We start from the raw sequence: 25,948 nt of genomic DNA on the forward strand, positions 1-25,948 counted from the left end.
TGAGAGTCTTTTTAGGTACTGCTATGGGGAACTCCTGGGTTTCACTGGCCACCCCTCAGCCTGTTATTCTCTTTCTTCAAGTGTTCTAGGGCAGTAAAGAAAAGCCAGTTAATGCCACAATTTGTATTATCGACATTGCCTCCATATCCTTCAAATTCTAAGGCTACTACATAAATCAGTGTTTCCCAATCCACCACAGGTGAGATTCCTGGCAACTGTGATGCTCCATCCAGAGAAGTAGAGAGACAGAGGCACTGGGGCAGGGCAGTTCTCAGTGTTTATGGAAATTGTCAGACCACAGCTGCAGGCAATTCAAAGGTAGGCCCAAGGGATGTGCATTGTGGCATCAACAGCATCTTCTGTATAGGTAAAGGGGGACATAAGTAAAGGGGGAAAGTTCTTTAGAGAAAAATCACAGCTAATAAATGCATAAGGAGTGATAAAATTAGAAATTTAACATTTTGTAGTACTCAATGAAATGATAGATACATGAACAACTACCACAGGCTACAAGAATCATTAGATAAGGTTTTTAAACTTTATAATGAATGGATTTAACTGCCAACTTCTAACCCCCAATCAACGCTAACATGACTAAAAGCAGAACAATAAGTCACAATGGGGATCCCAAGTTGAGAGTATGGAAAGAACAGAGCCCCTCTCATGAAACAACCAAAAAATTGAACCCAAATTTAATCGAGCCTCTAGATCTATGAGTTTATGAAAAATAATAATAATAATAAAGGCATAGGTTGGGAGAGCCTAGTGCTGGTAACACCAAGGTCAAGGGTTTGGATCCCTGTACCAGCAAGCTGCCAAAAAATAAAAAATAATAAAATAATAATAGTAAAGGTATAGATGAGCATATTAAAGGACACTGAAAGAAAGTATTTATAATAACACCAAGGTTAAGGGTTTAGATCCCCATACCAGCCAGCTGCTAAAAATAAAAAAGATGTATTTAGCTATATCCAGAATTGAGAAATAATGCTCTAGGAAAAATGACTGTTTCTTCAACAAATAATTATAAAAAAGAAAGTAGGGAGTGATGGATCCAGAGCCACAGCAGAAGCCCATGGTCCTGAGATGGTGGGGCCGTGGGCCCTGCCAACTGCTGATACAACCAGACCAGCAACAGAGCCCACTGCGGGCCAACCCCGCCCTCTCCCCCCCACACAACATCTTAGAACGTATCTATTTAAAAAAATTTTTTTTCTAAAGAAAGGGAGAACTGCTGTAGATAAGACATAGAAACTAAATGTAATAATCCAACTGTAAAAAAAAAACTTTTTTGAGACAATTGGGAAAATTAAAACACTGGCTGGGCTTTGGATGATATTAATAAATTATTGTTCATTTCGTTAAGTGTGATAGTGGTGTTATGGATTTTTCAAGGTCTTTATTTGTTAGAAATGCATCTAGAAGTATTTACTAATGAAATAATAGGATATCTGGAATTTGTTTTACAATACTCAAGAGGCGGGGAAACAAGTATGGCAATTTAAAATTTTTTTTAATTAATTAATTTTTTTTTTCCTTTTTGTCTTTTTTTACTGACCGGCAATGGGATTGCAACCCTCGGTGTTGCGCCCGCACCACGCTCAGCCAGTGAGCAGGAACCGGTCTCCACATGGGATCCGAACCCTCGGTGGGAGCTCCGCCGTGCTCCCAAGCGGCACACTCTCCAGTGCGCCACCGGGCCGGCCCTAATTAATTTATTTTTTAATTGACAAGTACTGATTGTGCATATTTATGGGGTACAGCAAAATGTTGATAATTGTTGAAGCTAGGTGATGGGAATTAAAGTTATTAAAAAGCAAAAGTTTGGGCCGAGCCCATGGCACACTCGGGAGAGTGCTGCGCTGGAAGCGCAGCAGCGCTCCCGCCGTGGGTTCGGATCCTATATAGGGATGACCAGTGCGCTCACTGGCTGAGCGCTGTGCGGCCGGTCTCAAAAAGGACAGAAAAAAATAAAAATAAAAAGCAAAAGTTGGGCGGTGAAGGGAAGGAGAATACCTGGGGAAGGACGTAGAATCCAGGAAGCTGGAGCACATGTATGTGCTGAAGGAGAGAGTGAGCACACCAGGAAAAGAGGAAATGGCTGCTGGAGCCAGTCCTGGAGGGTCCTGGGAAATAGAATGCAGAGCCCAGGTGACAGGCTTGGCCTTGGCAAGGGTGACAATTATATACCAGCCTCTATTCGCTGAATTCCAGCTTGTGTCCTGCTCACACATATGATCTTTTTTGCTTTTAAATTTTTTTTTTTTTTTGGTAAGAACACTTAACATGGGATCTACCCTCTTCACCAAATGTCGAGTGTACAATACTCCATTGTTGACTATAGGTACTTGTACGTTTGATCTTCATTGGCCTTTACAACAATTCCATGGGATGATTATAATTATACCCATTTTAGAGGTAAGAAATTTAGGTTCAGAAAGGCTGATGACTCACCTAGAGTCAAATAACCTGTAATAGGCAGATGCACGATATCAACCCAAGTTGCTGTATTTCCAAAGCTTGTGGTCTCTATAGCTGTGCATCCTCCCTGAAACTGAGACAGGATGGAAGGAGGGCGGAAATGTCAAACATTTGCAGGAGGAAAGAGGGAGCAGCAGACACAGCCTTTATGACTGAAGGCCTCCTTTCCCTCTGAAGTCAGATAGGACAAAGGGTCAGGCCCTGCTGTTCATAATGGGGCTGCCAGGGAGCTGAGGAGAAATCAGTCCCATTCCTAGTCCAAGATTATCTGGGCTAGCCAGTGAGACAGAGGCATCCCCACCGAAGGAAATTCAATAGGGAAAATTGTCAGGTCCCTCCGTGGCCCCCTCCCACTCTGCAGCTGCTTCAGCAGACAAAGGTGCAAATCCAGAGAGTGCGAGTTGACTCAGGTTGCATATGACTCAGTAAGGGGTGGGAGAGCTTCCAAATAAACAGCATGCAAACTCAGCTGCTACCTAGGGCCCCAGCACAAGGAGGCAATGGTCAACCCTACCCCCACCTCACCATGCCCTGATCGCACATGAACTTCTGTTTTCTGCACAGTTCTGTCCTGTCCCTGGGGAGACATGCATGAAGTTCCCTGCATAAAGTTAAATAAAGCCAAAGGAGGGGCCAAAGAGGCAGGGATGGGTTCTGTGGGGTCCCTGGGCAACAGAGAAGGGAGAGGTGAGGCCATCTGCAGGGAGGAAGGCGGGCCCAACACATAAAGAACATTAAACTAAGGAGTCAGGTTGCCAAGTGGTATTATAGCATAGTTATTAAGAACATAGGCTTTAGAGGTCAGACATTATGTTAGAATCCCAGCCCCATCATGTACTGCTGTGTGACCTTTGGCAAGTTACTTAACTTCTCTGAGCCTGGTTTCTTTACCTAAAAAAATGGAGATAAAAATAGTGACTACCAAGACTTTCATTCCTGGTGATGGTGCATTAAGTAACTCCAACCAACCCACTCACTGAGCAAGTTTGAAAAGCTAGACAAAATAATTTTTTTAAAAATCTGCTTGAAGATATTAGAATGTTAAAGAGGTAGTGAAGAATTATGAGGCTAAGGTCTTGGAGAAGACAGAAATTCAGAGAGGTGAGCTCAGCATTTCAGATCACTTGTTTCTGGAGTTGTGTGCCAACGTGGAAGAGGTGGATGAATGTCTAGAAGGCCGAGCAGGACTGGCCAATTAGTTCAGCTGGTTAGAGCATGATGTTATAACACCAAGGTTTGGAACTGTTACTGGCCAGCCACCAAAACAAACAAACAAACAAATAAATAAACAAATAAAAGACTGAACAGCCTGTCAACAGCTTTGTTGGGCTAGGGAACAATTATTTGAATATAGAACCTCCAATTTACACTAAGTGTACATTGACCAAAATTTCCAATTAGAAGGCAATGATTGTTGTTCTGTATATATTTTTTTAAAATCTAACTATCTGGTACTTCTATGAGACAAACATAAAGCATAATGAGCAGAAATGTTAAAAGAGCAGCAAAAAAGACATAGCTTGCAAACAACCACAAAAAGTAAATTGCTACAGGGATAGTAATATCAGACAAAGAGAACTTTAAGGTGAAAACCATTCCTCAAGATAAAGAGTAACTCTTCACTACAATAAAAAGTTAAATTCACCAGGAAGACATAAAAATTCTAAATTTGTATGCATCAAATAACATTGTCTTTAAATAAATATAGCAAAAATTGACATATCTGCAAGAAGAACTAGCTCCCAAAAATAGTGGGAGATTTTAACACACCTTTCAATAGAAGCTGATAGAATGGTTAGACAAATAATTAGTAAGGATATAGATTTGAACAAGTTAAACATATAGATATATGTAGAGTCACAGTGATGTGCTGGAGCTGGCTTGTATCCTGTTATGTGGGCCAATTTTTAAATTTTCAAGATTTTTGCAAGCTAGTCGATATCACATTGGTAACTTGAGATTGACCATGGTAAGAATACAAGGGTACTTTAAAAAGTTTGTGGAAAAATAGAATTAAAAGATAATATGAATCTTTCCACAAACTTTTTTTTTTTTCCCCCTTTTTGTCTTTTTTCGTGTCCGGCAACGGACTGCAACCCTCAGTGTCATTCTGTTATAGCAACACAAGACGGACTAATACACCTTCTTAAGCAGTTAGCAGAAAGCAACCAACAGCACAATCCTTCCACTCTCCATTCCATCCCTGCCTTTCAAGTGCCAACAGTTGGCACATAAGCCAACGCCTCACCTTCTACCTGCATCTCAGTTCATCACAGGAGAGAGTGCAGTTTGGATATCCCTGATCCAAAATGCTTAAGACCAGAAGCGTTTTGGATTTTGGATTTTTTTTGGTGGAGGGCAATGCAGATTATTTACAGATAGTTAACAGTTGAGCATCCCTAATCCAAAAATCCAAAATCCAAAATGCCCCGATGAGCATTTCCTCTGAGTGTCATGTCAGCACCCCCGAAGTTTCAGATTTTGGAGCTTTTTGGATTTAAGATTTTTGAAGTAGGGATGCTCAAACTGTACTAGTAATTATGTTGCTACTCTGGCCAGGGTTATCGCCATCCCACTTACCACCAGCAGAGGGTCCTTATTGCATCCCGACCAGTACATGATCCAATTCCCTAATTCCATCCTGAGGATTTGCTTTCTTGAGCCACTTCCAGTACCAACGTCCAGTACCTGGGTTCCCTCCAGAAGTGTGAGTAGTTTGTTTTGGGCAGTGATCCCAAAGGGATGGAAGGTAGGAGACTAGGAAGATTGAAGCAGAGAAAAAGGAAGAGAGAAGCAGTTATCCACCACCTCCTGTCCTCCATTGATTAGGTACAGCCACATGTAAGTAACTCCTTCGCAGTTCCAGATCTTTACAGTTGCAAGTACCAAGTGGTCCCCAGGGCATAAGACAAGAATTGTGCAGTGCACCTGAGGCAAGGCACTGTCAGGACACACCTGTGCTACACTGGTTACCAATGGCAATAACCGAAATAAAAGTTGTGTTGAGAAGATTTGAAGTAAAGCACAAGAGCAGTGAAGAAAGGCAGTTTCTTCAGTAAATGCTTCTGGAAAAATTAAACATACATATGGAAAAAAATAAAATTAGGGGTCTACTTTACACCAAACCCAAAAAATAATTTTAAGCGAATTGTATATCTGAATGTGAGAGGCAAGACAGTAAGGCGTCTAAAAGATACTATAGGGGAGTGTCTTTACAACTGTGGGGTAAGAAAAGATTTTTTAAAAATAGGATGCAAAAGTCCCTCAACAAAGAAAAATAGTAATAAATTTGACTGCTTTAAATGAGCTTCTTTTTTGACAAAAGATACTAGTAAGAAATAAACAGGCAAGCCACAGAATAGGAGATATTTAGTATATATTCTGATTGATTACAAATATGTTGAGTTCCAAAAACAGGAAAAACTAAACTAGAGTTTCAGAGATGATGCTTAGGTGGTAAAAATAGAAAAATATAAGCAAAGGCAAGGAAGCATGAGAGTTGTCAGATCAAGATGGAGTCACTTGTGTTAAAAAAAAAAACAAAACACAATGACAAATAGAGCCAGGAAAGGCCATGAAGGAAACATACTCCTGCACAAAAACCTGATGACAAGAACTATCACAATCTAGACCTTGCTCAAAGGCCACCATTATCTTACACACACACACACACACACACACACACACACACGCACACGCACAAAGTTGCGAGGACATCTGCCTAGCAACTGTCTGTCCAACTTCAGACTGGTGCTACCCTTGTTACTGATCCTTGTAGCCAAGGTTAATTATCCCAAAACAATTATGAAATCCTTCTCAGTTTTTCTTTTAAAATTTTTGTCTTCTTTTACCTCCCTGGACATGCACATAGTTTACTATGACACGTGTATTCCCATTGCAATGCCCTATTCCTGATTAAACATCATTCTCTTTTAGAGAGCGTCTGGTGATCTGTTTTCTGTCCCTATTTGGTTAGCTCTTCCAGAACGTCAAGTAAATGGAATGATTCAGGTTGTAGCTTTTTATATCTGGCTTCACTCACTAGCCTAATGCTTTTGAAATTCATCCATGTTGTTGCAAGCATCAACAATTCCTTCCTTTTCTTTCTAAATAGTACTTCACTTTATGGATAGATCATAATTTGATGGACTTGTAGGTTGTTTCCAGTTTTGGACAATTATGAATCAAGCTGCTATACATATTCACATACAAGCCTTTCAGGGGACATACATTTTCATGTTTTAGGGCAAATACCCAGGAGCCTTGGACAATTATGAATCAAGCTGCTATACATATTCACATACAAGCCTTTCAGGGGACATACACTTTCATGTTTTAGGGCAAATACCCAGAAGTGAGATTGCTGAGTTGCATGGTAAATATATATTTATCTTTATGAGAAAGTGATGAACTCTTCCAAAATGGGTGTATTCTGTCTGCTTTTATCCCATTGGTGGATCTGTTCTCTTGCTGTTGTCAGTAGGAAAGTTGTAGAAAGACCACTGACTCACTAATTCAGTGAGAAACTCAAATTATGAAATATTTGTAAAAAGATTTGCTGTTTTCGTTCTTTAAGTATCAACCACAACTCAAAGGATTGAGGTAGGAGTGCCGACCCTTTGGGGTGACCAACTCTACTGGTTTGCCAAGACTCTTCTGATTTAGCTCCGAAAGTACCACATCCTGGGAAGACCCTTTGTCCTGAGACCAAACTGGGACAGGTGTTCACCCTACTATTGAGTGTCAGGGGCTGTGCTGGGCACTGTATAACCATAGATCATTTTATCCACAGACCAGTGTCAAGGATAGGTTTGCTTGCACAAATTTTGCACACATTGAAACAGGCTTAGAGAGGTTAAGTTGCTTGTCCAAGCCCAGAGTAGGTGGAGCCAAACTCTGGCACCAGGTCTGCCAGACTCTAAAGCACTGGTGTCTTCTTCCGGGTGGGGACAGATATTGCTCCCTAGGTGCCCAGTTGTGGGTCTCAGGGAAGGTGGATTAAGGCACTCAGTGGCTGGACTTGGGGGCCTGGCAGGCCTGGGTGGGGCTTTGCTGCCCTCTGGTGGCAGATGGGATGGCACTTGGGGTCTAGGTCCTCTCTTGTGGGGCACCCCCTGGTGAGGGAAATGTGCCCTTTCAGGCCAGAGAGCAGGACCTCAAATCTAGCCACAGTCCTAGGATGGTGCCACATGAATGTCCCCACCAGGGTCTGCTGCGGGCTTTATCCCACCCATCCATGAGCCACATAATCACTTAGACACTCACAGACACAGCCAGAATTCTGGGTTTGAGTCTGTGTGACCCTGAGCCACTCACTTTCCCTTCTGGGTTTCAGTTCCTTCTTGTAAAAAATCAGGATGATAAATATGTCAACAGCCTGGACCAGCCTTAGACACTGTGGTAGTTATTACCAGCTCCTTCACAGCCACATGCCTCAACTCTCTCCCGCCTTTGTGCATCCATTCGCTTTATTTATTCACTCAACTTCCATCCAGCAGCTGTCAGCCAAGCACCAGCTCTGTGCCAAACCCTGAGCTGGGGGTGCCAGGGAGACCTCTGCCAACCAGACAGACAATACCCCTGCCCTCCTGGCTCTGTAACTCTCTGCTAATCCTCTGTTTCATGTGTTCATTCATTCACTGAGTGTCCATTTATTACTTGAATGTTAATTCATTTTTTCTCGTACTCACTTAACTTCCTTATTCATTCATTCATGTCATTTGGTCATCTCATTGACATATTCATTCCCTCTTCATTTTTTTTTTATTTTTTATTTTTTTAAAAGATGACTGGTAAGGGGATCTTAACCCTTGACTTGGTGTTGTCAGCACCACGCTCTCCCAAGTGAGCCAACCGGCCATCCCTATATAGGGATGGCCGGTTGGCTCACTTGGGAGAGTGTGGTGGTGATAACACCAAGGCCATGAGTTTGGATCCCTAAAAAGAAAAGAAAGGAAGGCTCACTTGGGAGAGTGTGGTGGTGATAACACCAAGGCCATGAGTTTGGATCCCTAAAAAGAAAAGAAAGGAAGGCTCACTTGGGAGAGTGTGGTGGTGATAACACCAAGGCCATGAGTTTGGATCCCTAAAAAGAAAAGAAAGGAAGGCTCACTTGGGAGAGTGTGGTGGTGATAACACCAAGGCCATGAGTTTGGATCCCTAAAAAGAAAAGAAAGGAAGGCTCACTTGGGAGAGTGTGGTGGTGATAACACCAAGGCCATGAGTTTGGATCCCTATATAGGGATCCAAACTCATGGCCTTGGTGTTATCAGCACCACACTCTCCCAAGTGAGCCACGAGCCGGCCCTACACTCTTCATTTTTAAAACAATTTTATTCTTCTGTTCCCCAAGCATTCTAGAAGCACCCATTCTGGAGATTACATGCTGGGATCTGGCCCAGCCCTCCCCTCAGGCTTATGGGGAGGCAGATCATGAGGACACGCTGTGGTAACTACCACACCAGCCATGAGGACCCAGAGGAGGAGAACCAAGAAGGGAGCAATTTACTGCCTGAAGGTGGGTAAGAAATCAGAGAAGGCTTCAAGGAGGAGATAGCATTTAGGCCAAGTTAAGTAGGCTGCGTGGGTGTTTTCCAGGGAGGCAAAGACACTCCAGTAAAGTCTTTGTTTTGTAGAATGTTTGGAGAATAGTGAGGTACGAGGTCGATAGGGTCTGTGATGTCTGGTGTTTGTGAGCATGACCCCACCTCGGCCAAGCCCCCTCCCCAGGTTTCAGTAACAGACCTGGGCCACTCAAGAACTTCTCCTAATTCCTCACCCTCAGCCCCTGGAAAAACCACCAACTATCAGGCAGCCTGGAATGGCCTGAGGAAAACTAACACCATCCAGTATCCTCCAGTTGTCCACCTGTCTGTTCTCCCGGTGTCTCAGTGAGAGAGCTGTCCTGGGCTGAGCAGGCAGTACAGCATCTCAGGTGCCTGTCCCCGAGATCCCATGTTCATCCAGCAAATCTTTGAGTGCCCTTTGGTGGGCCAGGCCTTGTCTCAGATGCCAGAATATATAGCCAGGAACAAGACAAAGCTACTCTCCGGGGGATGACAGATGACAAACAAGAAAACCAACAACTGTGAAAATCAACAGGAACACAACTGTAGTTGGACAAATTAGGCTTATTGCTTGTTGCAAGAAGGAAGACTGCACTTACTTTAGTCATAGGGTGTTGAAAAGGCTTATTATGGGATTTGGACGTATGTGATTCAGGGGAGGATTCAAGTAAGTGTGCTTTTACTCTGGATTAGGTGCTGTCGGGAAGTGACTCTACGATTAGATATCTTAATAAATATTTGTATAAGGGTTCTCCAGAGAAACAGAACCAATAGGATGTATTTATTATATGGAATTGGCTCATGTGATTATGGAGGTCCATAAGTCCCAAGATCTGCCGGGTGACTTGCTCCATCACGGTCCACTGTCACAGAATAGTCTTGTGTGATGCTGGTGTTCTGTGACATCATTTACATTCAACAGAAGTACACTAAGGCCTAGCTGTAAGCGCCTGTCAGTTCCCAGATGTGAAGGCTTTTCTCTTTCTCCTTAGAAAGGTTTCTTGACTTGCAGAGGTATATTTGCTGGAGTCAGGTACAGAGAAATTCCAGAGGGACAAAGGAGATACGGCCCCAGCCATCATGGAGCTCGGTAACATGTTTGCTCTTATATAAACTGAAGATTGTCAGAAATGGGGGGATGGGGAGGACCAGACCCAAGGAACCGCCAGGACAAAACCTGGAGAGGAGAGCGGGGCGGGAGGAGGTGCTGAGAGCCACCGGAGGCTGCGCGGTGGCACGACCACGCACACGGGGACAGGACAGGTCGCCACTCAGCACGGAGGGCCACCTCTCCCCCAGGGACGTGGGCGTCCGGCACCACTGATTTTTTTCAGAAGCAGGAAATGAAATCAAGCAGCTTTGATCAAAACAACCCACGCCGGCGTCAGGCTCGTGAATATTCAGCAGGCTGCTTCCGGTTTGCGACTCCGCCCCAGCCCCCCTCCCTGCTCGGAGACTACGCGTGCGTCGCTGGCGCGCGACTCTGTCGTCATACACGCGCGCCGCCCACGCCGCTCCCGGAGGCAGCAGGCAGGCTGTCATGGCGAGCTCAGCCGCCTCGTCGGTGAGACCGCCAAGACCCAAGAAAGAGCCTCAGGCGCTCGTCATCCCCAAGAATGCGGCGGAGGAGCAGAAGCTTAAGCTGGAGCGGCTCATGAAGAACCCGGTGAGAGAAGGCTTGGGCTCCACGGCCCGTCCGAGGCCCACCCTCTTCTGCGCCGGTGCCTCTGGGGGCCCGCGGGCCCAGATTCCCCACAGCCAAACTCTACAATTCCGTACCCGACCCCCTAGCGCAGTCCTTGGGGAGGAATAGGCTGCCCCAGAGATAGTGGGCTCCCTGTCTGTCCTTGTGTTAGTGCCCAGCCCGTCCGAGGCCCACCCTCTTCTGCGCCGGCGCCTCTGGGGGCCCGCGGGCCCAGCTTCCCCACAGCCAAACTCTACAATTCCGTACCTGACCCCCTAGAGCAGTCCTTGGGGAGAAATAGGCTGCACCAGAGATAGTGGGCTTCCTGTCTGTCCTTGTGTTAGTGCTAGTGCCCAACCTGGATGAAGGGGCTGTGGAGCGGCTTCCCGTGCTGTAAGACCCTTCCCAGTTTAAGTTTCTGTGAACAAACGCTTTAGACGGAAAAAGTAGAATCTGTGGATTAGCAGAAGGTTTATTTCTACTAAATAGCACCGATTAGAGAGGCATTGGCCGAGACACTTGGAGCAAATCACTCCTCCCCTCCTCCCGCCCCGCCTCGTTCGTGCTTGGGTATCCTCAATCATAAAAACAATTGAATTAGAAGGTGTCTTATACCTTTACTAGAAACGGTCGACTCTCTTCCTCTCGTAGTATTAAAGTTAGAGGTTTCTAGCCATTAACGGTGATTTAGATTTCTGAGTTCTGCTCTCTGAACTGAGAGAGGATGTGGCTAGCCCTGAGAAGGATGTGGCTATATTATACCCCAGCGTATACAGGGTGAAGTAAAGCCAAGACAGAGGGAAGAACATAAAATCAGCTCTGGGTCCAAGGAACAAAGCAGCCCTACTTCACTAGTGCAATTAAAATCCTTTGGTTATTAGAGATGTAATTTGTCAGCAGGTTTATACTTACACGTGCTTTCATGTTTTATGTTACAGGACAAAACAGTTCCAATTCCAGAAAAAATGAGTGAATGGGCACCTAGACCTCCTCCAGAATTTGTCCGAGATGTAATGGGTAATGTCTTTTGTGTATGTGTGAGTGTAAATATAATTTTTAAAGGTAGATATAAAAACTTGGCAGTTAATATTTGTTAGTTAGATCTCTGTTTAGGAAAAAAACATCAGTCCAGTATTTTGCTCTTGTAATGAAGGGGTACAGTTGCTTATGGTCTGACACTAGAGAATTTTCTTCAGCATTATTATTAATAGTGGTCTGTATTTTTTTCTAAATGGAAATAGTTTTATTATTTTGTTGGATTATAAATTAACATATGCTAATTGTGAATAAAAACAAGTAATAGAGTTATAAAAAGAACCACCTGTTATTCCATTATTCCACTTGTAACATTCTGATATAGCCTTTCTTTTTTTTTATATTTTAAAAGATGACCGGTAAGGGGATCTTAACCCTTGACTTGGTGTTGTCAGCACCATGCTCACCCAATGAGCTAACCGGCCATCCCTATATGGGATCCGAACCCGGGGCCTTGGTGTTATCAGCACCACACTCTCCCGAGTGAGCCACAGGCCGGCCCCTGATAAAGCCTTTCAAACCTCTTTATAGTCAAAACCACTCGTTTAAGAAAATATTTTTACAAAAATATGATTGTTCTACACATATTATTTTGTAAACCTCTTCTTTTCACCTAATATAGCATGGACATCTTTTCAACTCACTAGAAATCTAGCATGTCAAATGTGAACTCATGGAGGAGGCAGGGAAGGTTACAGACTCTCTTCTAGATTTGTGCTCCGAACAACAGTCTGCTCCTCCTTTTAATACTGCATGAGAGTGGAATTTTAGTGACTTCAGATTCAACATTAATGCAACAAATAATTTAATGAGGCATACAATATGCCAGGCACTGTGCTAGTTCAGGGGGCACAACAGGGAAAGAGGCAGGCATGGTCCCCCTTCCATACTTCCAGTTTCTTTCTTTAGTCCCTTTTGGTTAAGGGTAGCCTGTGTTGGAGACTGGATTTCATCTAGAACTCTGGACTGTTCTGGCTATAGGTTCAAGTGCTGGGGCCGGCAGTGGAGAGTTCCATGTGTACAGGCATCTGCGCCGGAGAGAATACCAACGACAGGACTACATGGATGCCATGGCTGAAAAGGTCAGTGAGCAAGGAGGCTGGCTGAGCCCTCATATTTGGACAATGTGCATTGAAAGCCTTTAGAAAAAAGCTTTTTTTTCTACAAAGAGTAGATACAGCTGATTGTAGCTTGTGTGAGATCTGCCTTCCATAGCATGGAAAGCAGAGTCCAGATGATACCTAGGTCAGACTCAACACATCAAGGTGCTAAATGAGGGCTCACAGAAGAATGAGGGGCTGTCGTCTTCCTTGTGAATGGAAGGACACAGCAGAGTCCCCTCTAAGTCTTCTGCCACGTAAAGGTACAAAAAGCAGATCTCCCACACCACTTGCGTTGTTACTACTCTGTTGTCCTGTCTTTGGCTGAGTGCCTAAATGCAGTTAGTGTTTGGTGTGAATAGTGTGCTTTCAGTTGTCTGCTTTTTTGAGGATTTAGGTTCTTTAGCTTTGGGGGTGGCAGTTCTTCATAACAGCTATCAAATAATAATTGATTATTTTAAGAGCTTGAGAATTGCTTTAAAAATTGTAGTTTAAGAACTGTTAAGCTTTCTATTACTTGGCTTGAGGGGCCAGAAACATCTTTCCTGAAGCTCTTAAAAAAATACTCCTTGGAACATTTCACTCATTTTATTTTTCTAATTGAATTTGGGCGTTATTTAATCCCCACCAAAAATCTTGTTTGATTTTTGACTGGAATTGAGTTGAATCTCTAACTTTACTTGAATGAGAATGGATGTTCATTTGTTTAAATAATTTTGTGTCGCTTGATGATTTGTAGAGATTTTGCATATCATTCCATTTATTCAAAGGTATTTTAAGTCTTCTGATTGCATTGAAAGTGCACAAAAAAGAGCTGGCTGGTTAGCTCACTTGGTAGGCCATGATGCTGATAACACTAAGGTCAAGAGTTGGGGTCCTGAATGTACCAGCGAGCTGCCAAAAACAACAACAAACAAACAAAAAGAAAAGTCCTCCTTAGTATGGCCACGATGCCTGTTATTTCATAGAGCACGTTTGTGCACTTTAGATTCAGTTACTTTAAATTGATATTCATTTATATGCTTTTTATGAGTGAGAAAGCCACTTTACCCAACAGCATTTGGCTTTCCAATAATTTGGTAAAAACAAAGTCCGATTCTAGAGAATTTCTTCCTATATAAAGGAGACCAAAAAAACTTTAAAAAATTAAAACAAACAACATTCACAAAATAGAATACTTAGCAATAAAAAGAAACAAACTACTGATATGTGCGACAGCTTAGATGATTCTTTCTTTCTTTCTTCCTTCCTTCCTTTCATTCATTTATTTTGGTGGCTGGCCGGTATGGGGATCTGAACCCGTGGCCTTGGTGTTATACCACTGTGCTCTAACCAACTAAGCTAATCAGTCAGCCCTGATTCTTTACAACATGCTGAGTGAAAGAAGCCTTACACAAAAGAGACCATATTGTATGATTCCATTTATATGAAGTTCTACAACAAGTAAAACTAATCTGTGTGAGAAGAAATCAGATCAATAGTTGTCTCTGATGGGTAGGATCAGGGATTGACTGAGAAGAGGTATGAGGCAACTTTCTGGGGTGATCAAACTATGCATTCTAGATCTGGGCATTTTGTTCTGTGTAGGTATTACCTTACAAGGGGAAGAAAAAGAACTGTAAACAAATATAGTTGACCCTTGGACAACATGGGTTTGATATGCATAGCTGTACTTATATGTGGATTTTTAAAAATTAATGTATTGGAAATATACATGACATACCTAACCAGTTAAGTAGCCTACCTATAACAGTAAGCTATTAGTTGCCTATTAGCAGTTAAGTAGTTAAGTACTTAACCATTACTTAAGTAGTAAAGTTTTGGGGGAGCCAAAAGTTATACATAGAGCCCACCTGCTCCCTGGCTTCTTGGGGCTGCCCGACAAGTCCAGGATGGGACAAGCCCTGCTTCCCTGCTGCCCCCTTCCTGAGCCAGAGTCCTACCCAGGCTGTTCTGTGCTTTGACTGAGGGCTCAGGACATGACCTCCTCCATGGGTCCAACACCCCAGAAACAGGCAACCCTGACAGCCCACTGACCCCCAACCCCACAGCCACCCCTTAGAGTCAACTTCAAGGAGATCAGAGGCTACAGACCTTATTCCCAGTGATCCACTGAAGCTTCAGTTAGTAAACCCAAGGAGTTGAGATGCTGGAGGACAAAGAGTGCCACCCCCAAACCCACATCCTTCACTCTCAGCCCAGGCATCCTCTCCCACCCTCCCCATTTCTTCTCCTGCTCTGCCTCAGTTCTAGGCACCTTGCCTCCACCGATCCCACAAAGCTCAATAAATACCAAGATGGCGTGGTCCACGCCATGGCAAGACCCTAAAGGAGTCAGCTTGGGCTGCCCTCTCCGAGCTGGCAGGGCCGCTGGAGGGAGAGCTGCAGGCAAGGCCGCAGCTACGAGCACTTGCTGCAACCAGAAGGGCTGCCTGCCTCGGCTTTGTGGCTTTTGCCTTCTCTTTCGATATTTTGGTTAGCGTGGCAGTTCTCTGAATTCCCAAAAGATTATAAAAATAACACAAATGACTTTGCAGTCATTGAACTAAACATTCCCACAGAGGATCCTAGTAAATTGGACAATTCAAAATTATCCCCTTATGATAAATTGACCACATCAACATATGTTCCAAAAGCACTGCTCATGACTAAATATGAGCTGCAGCCTAACGTAAGTTGGCGAACATCATTTACTGGAGGTTATGTTAATGGCAAGAGAATTTTAACATTTAGATCAAGATTATAGGGCCACAGTGAATACATAACCTCAAGATGTACATGATAATGCTGCTCAAATATCCACTGTTCTTTTTCCATATGAACAGTAGGTTCATTCCATTAGAACATAAAATCAATACACCCCCATTAGAATTTAAATGTTAACATTGTTCCTTCTAGCAAATTTGTACTTACATTTAGCAATAGACTTAGGTCATATGATAGTACTGTCTATCACTTTGTAACTGCAATAGTCCCACCCTGTTAATAGGGTAGATATTAACCACAGCTTGCCAACTGGAAAAGGTCACAGGTTAACTTCAGGACAATGAGAACATGGTCCCAATCTGATAACCTGATACCAAAAGGAGGAAGCATGAGCTTATCACCTGAGACGTGCTAATGAAGGAAAAAAACTGGCTTCCCCTGTCCTTTTTGAATTATTAAGCTTGCCGATGTAATAAAAAATAGTAGCCAAAAAACCCCTGCAGAGAAAAATCTAAATAAAAGGCATTGTCTCATGCTCTACTGTGCTCCAGCTGCAACACGCTGACAGCCCGCAGAGAGAGAACATGCATACTGATGCACTGAGGTCTCTGTCTGTGTTTTTTATTTTCGTCAGCTTTCTCATCCCTCTTTCAAGGACCTGCAAACTCGACTGGAGCTGGTCTCCAGCACCAAGAGATCTGCCCAAGAAAAGAAAAGTTGTAGGCAGAATTTCAACTGCGTAGGGCCACCCTGTGGCTCACTCGGGAGAGTGAGGTGCTGATAACACCAAGGCCACAGGTTCGGATCCTATATAGGGATGGCCGGTTAGTTCACTGGCTGAGTGTGGTGCTGACAACACCAAGTCAAGGGTTAAGATTCCCTTACTGGTCATCTTTTTAAAAAAAAGAATTTCAACTGCGTGGGGCACCTCTATCCCCCAAGTTGTTCAAGAATTATCTGTATTAAGCCCTGTTTAATGATATGCATATTTAAATGTTTAGGGGTGGAATGTCCTGATGTCTGTTTGAAATGTGCCAAAAATATAAGATGGACTGATGGATGAACAGAGGCATAGATAGATATGGGATAAAGAAAGCATAGCCAAATAATAATTATAAATTCAAGGTAGTGTACGTACTATATAATTTTTTTAATTTTTCTGTTTGAAATTTTCAAAATAAAACATTAAAGAAAATACTAAGGGCCGGCCCCGTGGCTCACTTGAGAGAGTGCGGCGCTGGTAGCGCCGAGGCTGCGGGTTCGGATCCTATATAGGGATGGCCGGTTAGTTCACTGGCTGAGTGTGGTGCTGACAACACCAAGTCAAGGGTTAAGATTCCCTTACTGGTCATCTTTTTAAAAAAAAGAATTTCAACTGCGTGGGGCACCTCTATCCCCCAAGTTGTTCAAGAATTATCTGTATTAAGCCCTGTTTAATGATATGCATATTTAAATGTTTAGGGGTGGAATGTCCTGATGTCTGTTTGAAATGTGCCAAAAATATAAGATGGACTGATGGATGAACAGAGGCATAGATAGATATGGGATAAAGAAAGCATAGCCAAATAATAATTATAAATTCAAGGTAGTGTACGTACTATATAATTTTTTTAATTTTTCTGTTTGAAATTTTCAAAATAAAACATTAAAGAAAATACTAAGGGCCGGCCCCGTGGCTCACTTGGGAGAGTGCGGCGCTGGTAGCGCCGAGGCTGCGGGTTCGGATCCTATATAGGGATGGCCGGTTAGTTCACTGGCTGAGTGTGGTGCAGATGACACCAAGCCAAGGGTTACAATCCCCTTACCGGTCAAAAAAAGAAAATACTAAGCCAGAGAGACAGCCAGGAAACAAAAAATTATGCAAGAATTTATTGGTATGGCCAAAATTGAGTTAGTAAAAAATACTTTTGATTTTTTTGCTCTGGTAGTATTGACCTAGTATTTGCTTGTCTTGCAGCTTTTCTTGGTCCCTAAATATTGATTGTTCTCCAGCTACTGCCATCTTCTGGTGGTGACATTCTCAATCCTAGTGGGAAGTTTTAGATGGCCAGTCAACAGCTGTACCAGGTCACAGCATTATGTTTGCCACTGTCAGAAATAATGCTGTGTGGATAGAAACTATCAGACACTTATTTTTAAACTACTTTAGGGGGAAGAAATAGAGCAGGTTGTTATCTCAGATACCATAAATCAGTATGAACTTTTTATGTATTGATTATAGATCCAGAGAAAACACAGAAAAATGTTTCTCAAAACTTGACATCCATACAAATACAAATATTTTTATTTTATATGGCAAAAGACAGGCAGAGCCTTTTTTTTTTTTTAAATGTAAGAGGTGAAAGAATCTTTGTCCCTTTCCAGTGACTGATAGGCTGTCACCACCTACAGAGTGTGATCTGACTTGCTCCTGCTGAGATCTTGGCCCCGCCAGATGCAGCAGGCAGCTGGGGCTCTCTTTAGTTCATTTGCTGATACACTTAGCTTCTTCAGCAGCACAGAATAAGACATTTACAGCTCAACTTCTAAATAAACCAGGTGCTTTCAGACTTCAGTTGTTTTCTTTCTACTTGTCCTCTAATTAAAGCTGATTTCCTTCTTGAAGGGATATTTTCTGTTCTCCAAGAGAGGGCTTCTGTTGTTTGGTTTCTGCATCACTCTGGGCAGATCAGTGTAGCACTGGCAGTGCAGATCAGCAGAGGTGTTGAAGGTACCTCTCCCTCTTTGCTGGCTATGACTGGAAGAAATGAGAGATAATCAGTAGATGTCTTTGTATATACTTTACAGCTGCTTTTTTGGAGGCTCTCATTTTAATATTCTTTCTAACAGCTCCAGGAAGGAGGCATTATAAATTTTTCCATTTTATAGATGAAGAAACTGAGACTTGGAAACAGAACTGCTGGGAAGAAATAATACAATACATACATAATACGTGGGAGGCAGGTATTTAGTAGCAGGTGATGGCAGCAGACAGTATTTGTTATGCTGCTTTAGAATCAGTCATTAGATAACTGTAGGTGGGTTAGGACTTGAAAATTCCACAGTTTTGACCCTCTGGCCATTCCATCTGATAAGCTTCAATCAGTGACTTAGGCCCTGACTCAACGGACAATCAGCTGCCTCTGCCCTCAAGGTGTACTCTGTGCGCTCCCTCTCACATTTTCTCTTATATTTTGTCACACGTGAGTGGTATCTCAATGAACTGAAAGAGTTACTTCACCATTAGAGAGCCATATTTTGATTACCTGCCCTACCTGTGGGGCAACCTTGTAAAGTTCAAGTGGCCCTGGGGACCTGGATGGTGTCCATAGCATCCCCAGTTTTTGTGACTTCTAGAACTTTCATAGCCAGCCAAAGTGAAAGCTCCTACAGTCTCCCCAGACCAGAGTGTGTCTAAATGATGTGGGGTTTTTTGCAGCAAAAATTGGATGCAGAGTTTCAAAAGAGACTGGAAAAGAATAAAATCGCTGCAGAGGAGCAGACTGCAAAGCGTCGGAAAAAGCGGTAAGAGCACCATGGCATCCTATAACTGTAATGAGACTGAAGTGCAGGAATGTGAAAGTGGATGGTTGATGAATGAGCCAAGTCCTTGCAGTCAAAAGTTCACCTGTATGACCTGTAGAGGTTGTGGGTGTTAACAACCTATGGTGGAGAGCCCAGCAAAGGATGACTTTTCTTCCAATAGGTACCTGAGAAAGAGGGCAAGTCCCTTACAGCAAGTTTGTAACAAGCTACCCCCAGCTTGTTGTAGATTCTCTAGAACTTAGCAGTTAGGACTTTGATCACATGCATTTCTGTGTCCCCTTCCTCCTGTTTTGTTTGTTTTTTTGGCAGCTGGCTGATATAGGAATCCAAACCCTTGACCTTGGTGTTATAACACCTTGCTGTAACCAACAGAGCTAACCAGCTAGCCCCCTCTTGTATTTTATTTATCTATCTATTTAGTTAGTTAGTTATTCTGGCAGCTGGGCCAGTGTGGGGATCTGAACCCTTGAAAAAGTTAACACCCATTTCCTCTTTATTTTTTCTGATGGCTAGCCAGTATGGGAATCTGAACCTGTGACCTTGATGTTATCGGCACCATGCTCTTCTAAGTGAGCTAATTGTTATTTTAAACCTGTATTTTAATATTAGGTTTAACAAAGTGCTGTAACCAAACCTGCCATTTTAGCTTGCTCCTTAAATTAGGGCCTATGACCTCCCCAAGTGACTACCTGGTTATAGAGGCTGTGTGTGCACGTGTGTTTTAAATAAATGTCCCTCAACTTTTAGAGTTGAGCAGAATTCTCAAAACAGTCCCTATATATGAAAAAGCATCTCCAGTATTTCTGAGATTGCTTTAATCACCTCCGGACTCCCCTGGATTTGATCTTGATTCATAATGAAAACAACCTGGTAGTGTTGATAATGTTGGCGTGACAAAATCATGAGAAAGTGTTTCTTTTATTTCGATATTGTAATGTTTGCATTGTTATAAAGTTTTTAAAGATGTCATAAGTAGGTGTTTACTTGTATTTTCTAAAATACATAATAAGGTAGTTAAGGGATCCATGTATGTGTTTTACATTTGTAGCCAGAAGTTAAAAGAGAAGAAATTGTTAGCAAAGAAGATGAAACTTGAACAGAAGAAACAAAAAGAAGGTGAGTGGTGCCTGCTTTTCTTGGTCGTAGCCTTTCTCTCAGTGTTGAACATAATGGCTGGACTATCAAGAAACACTGAGATTTAGAATTTGGGGCTGGTTGGCTGGCCATTGAAGAAATGACACCATGTTTATATAAGTTAGGACTTGTTTAATTGCAAGTGTCAAAAAGCCAAACTGGCTTAAGCAAAAAAAAAAAAAAAAAAAAGATACTGGCTCACATTAATTCAAGGTCAGACTTCCCTTTAGGTATGGCTGGTAAGGGAGCCTAATGACATTACTGGTTATTGATGTTGTCTCCCCCTCCGTCCCCTGGCCTCCAGTTTTCAGGCAGGCTCACATCCCCCTTTCGGTTGCAAGGTGTCTGAAGCTGCTCTGGAGTCTGCATCCTGCCACATTCTTGTCCAGGAGTAAAGATTGAGGGGATGTGCCAGTGTTCTTAGCAAGTCTTTTGTGTTTCTTTGGATCTGATCGAATCACTTGCCAAGTCAGTTAAGAATGCTTTGGCTGCAAGAAATAGAAAATTCAGTGAACAGTGCTTAGACAAGAGGAGTTTGGTTTTTTTACCTGACAAGAAATGTGGTGGTAGGTGGCAGCGTGGTGTGATTCAGACCTCAGCAGTGTCACGCCCAGCGCTCCTGCAGTTCTTTTGGCCTTTACCCTGAGAGTGGGAGATGGCTGCCTCAACTCCTGGCATCATACCTGTATTCAAAGCACGAAGAATGGGGAGGGAGGTGGTACTTGTCTGGTCTGTCCTTTTTTAACTGGAGAGCAAAAAGCCCCCCAGAAGTGCCCAGCAGACGTCACCTTATATACTAGGTCACTTTGCCATCCCTAGCTGCCATCAGCCTAGATGAATAGAAAACAGATCATCATCACTAACTTTAACCTATTGTGATCCAAGGCTGGCCAGCTAGCTCAGCTGGTTAGAGTGTGATGTTGTGACACCAAGGTCAAGGATTCGGATCTCCATACCGGCCAGCCCCCACCCCTCACCCCCCACAAAAAAGACATATCGTGCTTTGTTTCTGGGTTCATTGCTGCCCTAGACAGAATTGAGGTTCTGTTAATAAGAATTGGGGGGTTGGATCTTGGTCAGCATCCCACCATGCTGCCAGTCCTGCCTGCCTCTGAACCCCTTACAAGGCTAGGGGTGTCATCCTCATGAGCTCATAGGCTGAGAATAAGGGAGGGAGGAGCCCCCAGCTGGAAAGGGCCAGTGATGCTAAGAGACCAAAAATGATGACTGTCCACCACACTACTGAATCAATGGCTATTTTCTGATTGACTAAGGCTGGGTTCCTGAGTGGTCAGTTGTGGTTTTTGGTCTTAGGGTAAGGTCTGACTTTCACCGGCATATTGAAATATGATTGGCCCCTTCTAGGACCAGCTTCCTTATGAGTTGTAAATGTACTATGTGACACATGGTATATGGTTTTAGGCTGTTCTTCACCCTTTGCTAGAAGAAATTATTTTAAACTGCTAAAATGTGACTGCTAGGACCTCAACCCTCAAATAAACCATCTCATCACTTTTCATGCCCACCCCCTCCCCAGGAGAACATGGACGTACTTGGCCCAAGTGAAAGAATTGGGCATAAAAATGAGTGTCACTTTCCATTGAGGGACTATTGTAGCTTGGACCCGTGATACTAGGATGTTAGGAAATAGAAAGGTCTGCTTGGCTCTGGGTAATTTGACCCGCACTCCTCAGAGACTGTTGTTTTTGCTGCCTATAGTTTTCATTGTTGCTGTGTGTGTGTTGAGTGACTTTCCTGGACTCATTCTGTTAAGTCTGTATTCTTTGCTATGTATGGCCACTGAGTCTCTGCTTGGCTAGCTTAGTTAGTGGTCAACTGAAGATTAGAGACTTCCTTAAATGCCTTGAACCAGTAAGTCTTCCAGTCCTTGCCAAGGAGTTCTGTGTGTATATATGTTGGAGCAGCCCTTCAACACCCTAGCAGGCAATTTATAGTTTGCCTTGGCCTTTGCTTCCACCTTACACGGAGACTCAGGACAGCAGAGGTGAGAAATTAGGGCTTTTGCAAGTCTTTCTTGGCCATGTCCACAACTTTGCATGTACATGTGGCCTTCTAGAGTCCCAGCTTTTCCTCTGAAGCTTTTTGGTCAGTTTGTTGTTTGCTTTAACTATTTGCTGCCTTGGGCAGCCGAAATGTTAAACAGTTGCCACTGATTGTTTCTGACAAACACCCTGGGGGAAAAGTTGTTCATGCTTAGTGAACTCTGAGTCAGGTCAACTGAAGACAAGCCTTGTGAGGGGAAGTTTCCAGGGAGCTACCAGACAGGTCACATATGGACACTGCTCTGAGGAGGGAACATGGGAGGAGCTCCCACCCCACTGTGCCTCCTCCAGTGGCTCTGGTTTTCACAGATACCGTGGTCGTGAGGCTCTCAGTCTTCAGGGCTATCTCAGAGGCGGGGAGAGGGAGAAGGGAATAGGCAAGTTAAAACGCCACAGAGCATACTGTTCTAATCACTGAGGTTCAGGCATTTTTCTTGAACAATCCAAGGAGCATTTCCAGAGTTCTGGAAAAGTTTGTTTTGCCGGTGTTCTTGTTGCTTTTATGGAGGAGCACATTTTTAGAGGTCCTTCCTCTGCCATTTCAGAAATGGTTCCATCACTTTAAATTTTAACCTACCTATATCATTACATTTGAAGAATGTCTCCTGTGCATCAAATATTTGGGTCATGTTTTTTAATTCATTCTAAAAGTCTCTGTCTTTTTATTGATATATTTGGATTTAGGGCTATCATTTTATTTGTTTTTTTGTTCTCTCCTTTTTTGTTGTTTCTGTTTCCCCTTTCCTGCCTTATTTGGATTTTTTGAACATTTCTTATCATTGCATTTTCATTTATCTATCACGTTTTCAACTGTATCCCTTATTGGTCTTGAGGTTACTATGCACATACTACTTTCACAGTCTACTTAGAAGCAGGGTGTCACCACTGGAACGTAGAAGCTTTCTACCACATAAGTTCCTTTACCCTTGATATTATAGTTGTCTTATGTACTACATCTACGTATATTGACACTTCATCAGATAATGCTATTATTTTTGTTTTCAAGCATCAGATGTATTTCAGAGATATCGAGGAGAATGGTCTAGAATATTAACCAAATATTTACTGTTTCTGCTCTTTCTGTTGTTCTTCTCCGTTCCCAGTGTTCCAAGCTTCCCTCTAGTATCATTTCCCTGATGTCTGAAGAACTTCCTTTAGTCATTCATTTAGAACAGATCTGCTAGCTATGAATTTTCTTAGCTTTTCTTCCCATGAGGTTATCTTTATTTCACTTTTGTTCCTAAAGGGCATTTTCACTGGATATAGAATTCTGGGTTGCCAGTTCCTTTCTTTTAGCACTTCAGAAATGTTCTTCTGCTTCCTTCTGGTCTCCAGGGTGTCTGATGAGAAATCCGTAGTGATTTGAATTGTTCTGTCATTGTTTTTGTCTGGCTGCTTTCAAGATTTCTGTGTTTTTAGATTGCACCAGTTTGATTATGATGTGTCTGTGCATGAATTTCCTTGAATTTATCCTGTTTGGAGTTTACTGAGCTTCTTGAATCTGTAAGCATATGCATTTTGTCAAATTTGATAATATTTTTTCCAGTCTTTTTGTCTCTGTTGTTCATATTGGATAATTCCTATTGATCTTACTTCAAGCCATCTCTTTCCCATGTCATCTCCATTCTGCTATTGATCCACCCAGTGAATTTATTTATTTTTTATTTATTTATTTTGCACTGGCCAGTACTGGGATCTGAACCGCTGATTGAGCTATCCAGCCAGCCCTTATCCAGTGAATAGTAATAGTTTTTTATTTCAATTATTGTGTTTTTAAAAAAGTTTTAAAATTTCCATTCTATACTCCTTTGTACCTTCTTTTTCTTTGATGCAGTTTTCTATCTTTCCGTTCATTTCAAGAGTGTTCACCCTCACTTCCTGGAAAAATTCTTAAATAGCTGCTTTAAAGTGTTTGATAATTCCAGCATCTGGATCATCTCAGCATTGGCATTTGTGGTTTGTCTTTTCCCATGCAAGTTGAGATTTTCCCGGTTCTTTATATACCAAGTAATTTTCTTTTGTATCCTGGACATTTTAAGTATTGTGTCATGAGGCTTTGGGTCTTGGTGATATTTGTTCCAGTGGGCAATCAACCTTTATGTTCAGAGCACAGGTTCTGTCTGACCAGCCCTCTGTGGGTTGTGGTTCCAATGTCAGATCAGTTTTCAAAGCATTTGCTGTGCTCTCCAGGTGTGTCCTGCATGTGCCACCCAGTGGCCAGTCTGGGTGTAGTTCTTTGAGTTCAGTTCTCAAAGTGTTTGACATGATGATTAGGGCCAGATCCATGCCTGTGCTGTCAGGCTGAGCCCAGAAGTTCATAAAGAACCTCATGGTGTCTTTTCCAATCTCCTCCCTCTCCATTATCTCCCCTGTACTTTCTGGTTTCCTGAGGCTCCCCTTTTCAGACCTTCCTCCAGAAAGCTGGGGCTTTAGTTACCCACTCTGCTGCATACTTCTTGCAGCTGCCCCTGCATCTGGGGTCCAGCAGTAGGAGGACAGAGAGAAGAAAACCAACAGGCTTTGCCCAAGTCTCTGAGACCACAGTGCCTCTGATTGGAAAGAAAGGTTCCTCACCTTCGAAGTTGTAGGCACTTGCAAGCCCCCACTGCCACCCCAGTCGCTGCTGCCACCGTGACCCCAGTGGGATTGCCTGGGAGCTAAGGTATGAGAGAATGGAGAAAAGAAGGGAAACCTCACCTTCGAAGTTGTAGGCACTTGCAAGCCCCCACTGCCACCCCAGTCGCTGCTGCCACCATGACCCCAGTGGGATTGCCTGGGAGCTAAGGTATGAGAGAATGGAGAAAAGAAGGGAAAAGAGCTAAGGTATGAGAGAATGGAGAAAAGAAGGGAAAAACAAGATATTGCCTCCCTGTGAGCCTTAGGAGTCCCCTTTCTCACTCCTCAAACCAGAACTAGAGGGTCTGTCCTGTAGTTCTCTCTGTCTGTGCCCAATCTCCACTTCTCGGTTTTGGGTCACCCTGAGTCCAGGCTGGGGAATGATGGAGGGGGAAAAACAACAGGAAATTCACTGCTGTTCAGTGACACGTTGTATTCTGGTCTTCTTCCCTAATCTGCTTTTCAGAGTCCAGGTATTCTGTCCAGTTTCTGTAGGTGTATTCAGTGGGGAAGATGGGATCAAGTGTTTGCTCCATCTTATGTAGAACCCTCTCTGATTGGTTTTTGAATCCAAATACAGGACTTTACATTTAGTTCTTTTGCATCTCATCTTGGTACCATTGGTTCTATCAATTCAGGTCTCCAGATTTTGAATTTTGATTCTGGAGTGCAGCATGTTACCACATCTTTCCTGTGTTGTCATGGGCAGGTTTGATTAATAGGCCTCCTTTGTCACTGGTGAAAGCGTTGAGCCAGGCTGGGCCAAGGACAGAGCCTCCAGCATCCACTAGAGATCTCCCTCTAGACTGCCACTGGCTTGTGCACCAAAACTCTGTGGACAGCTTAGAGTCAACCAGACTCATTACTTCCTTCCTCTCACCCACAGTGGTGTTGTAGGAGATCTAAGAGGTAATTTGAGGTCACTGAATAGTTTTTAGCTCTCACTGTGGCCCACTCTGTGACCTCAAGTATCTGGCTTCTCCTGTTTGAGTGGGTTCTTTTTGTTCTTTTTTTTTTTTTTTTTTTTTTTTTTTTTTT

General features: G+C 43.1%; 1 protein-coding gene and 1 pseudogene across 1 annotated transcript in view; one reads left to right on the forward strand and one right to left on the reverse strand.

Annotated features, from left to right (window-relative positions):
* LOC103610452 overlaps positions 1–10,589 on the reverse strand; it is a 12,045-nt pseudogene extending 1,456 nt beyond the window's left edge.
* The window catches only part of PRKRIP1 (PRKR interacting protein 1 (IL11 inducible)), a 24,926-nt gene continuing 9,516 nt past the window's right edge, over positions 10,539–25,948 (forward strand). The window contains exons 1-5 of the mRNA XM_008594485.1: positions 10,539–10,713; positions 11,670–11,748; positions 12,748–12,848; positions 18,991–19,076; positions 20,146–20,213. Of these exons, the coding sequence (XP_008592707.1) occupies positions 10,588–10,713; positions 11,670–11,748; positions 12,748–12,848; positions 18,991–19,076; positions 20,146–20,213 (460 nt within the window). The 5' untranslated portion in view covers positions 10,539–10,587. The remainder of the gene's footprint in view (positions 10,714–11,669; positions 11,749–12,747; positions 12,849–18,990; positions 19,077–20,145; positions 20,214–25,948) is intronic.

This window comes from Galeopterus variegatus, unplaced genomic scaffold (assembly GCF_000696425.1).
Source record: "Galeopterus variegatus unplaced genomic scaffold, G_variegatus-3.0.2 Scaffold164, whole genome shotgun sequence".
NCBI classification, from domain to species: domain Eukaryota; kingdom Metazoa; phylum Chordata; class Mammalia; order Dermoptera; family Cynocephalidae; genus Galeopterus; species Galeopterus variegatus.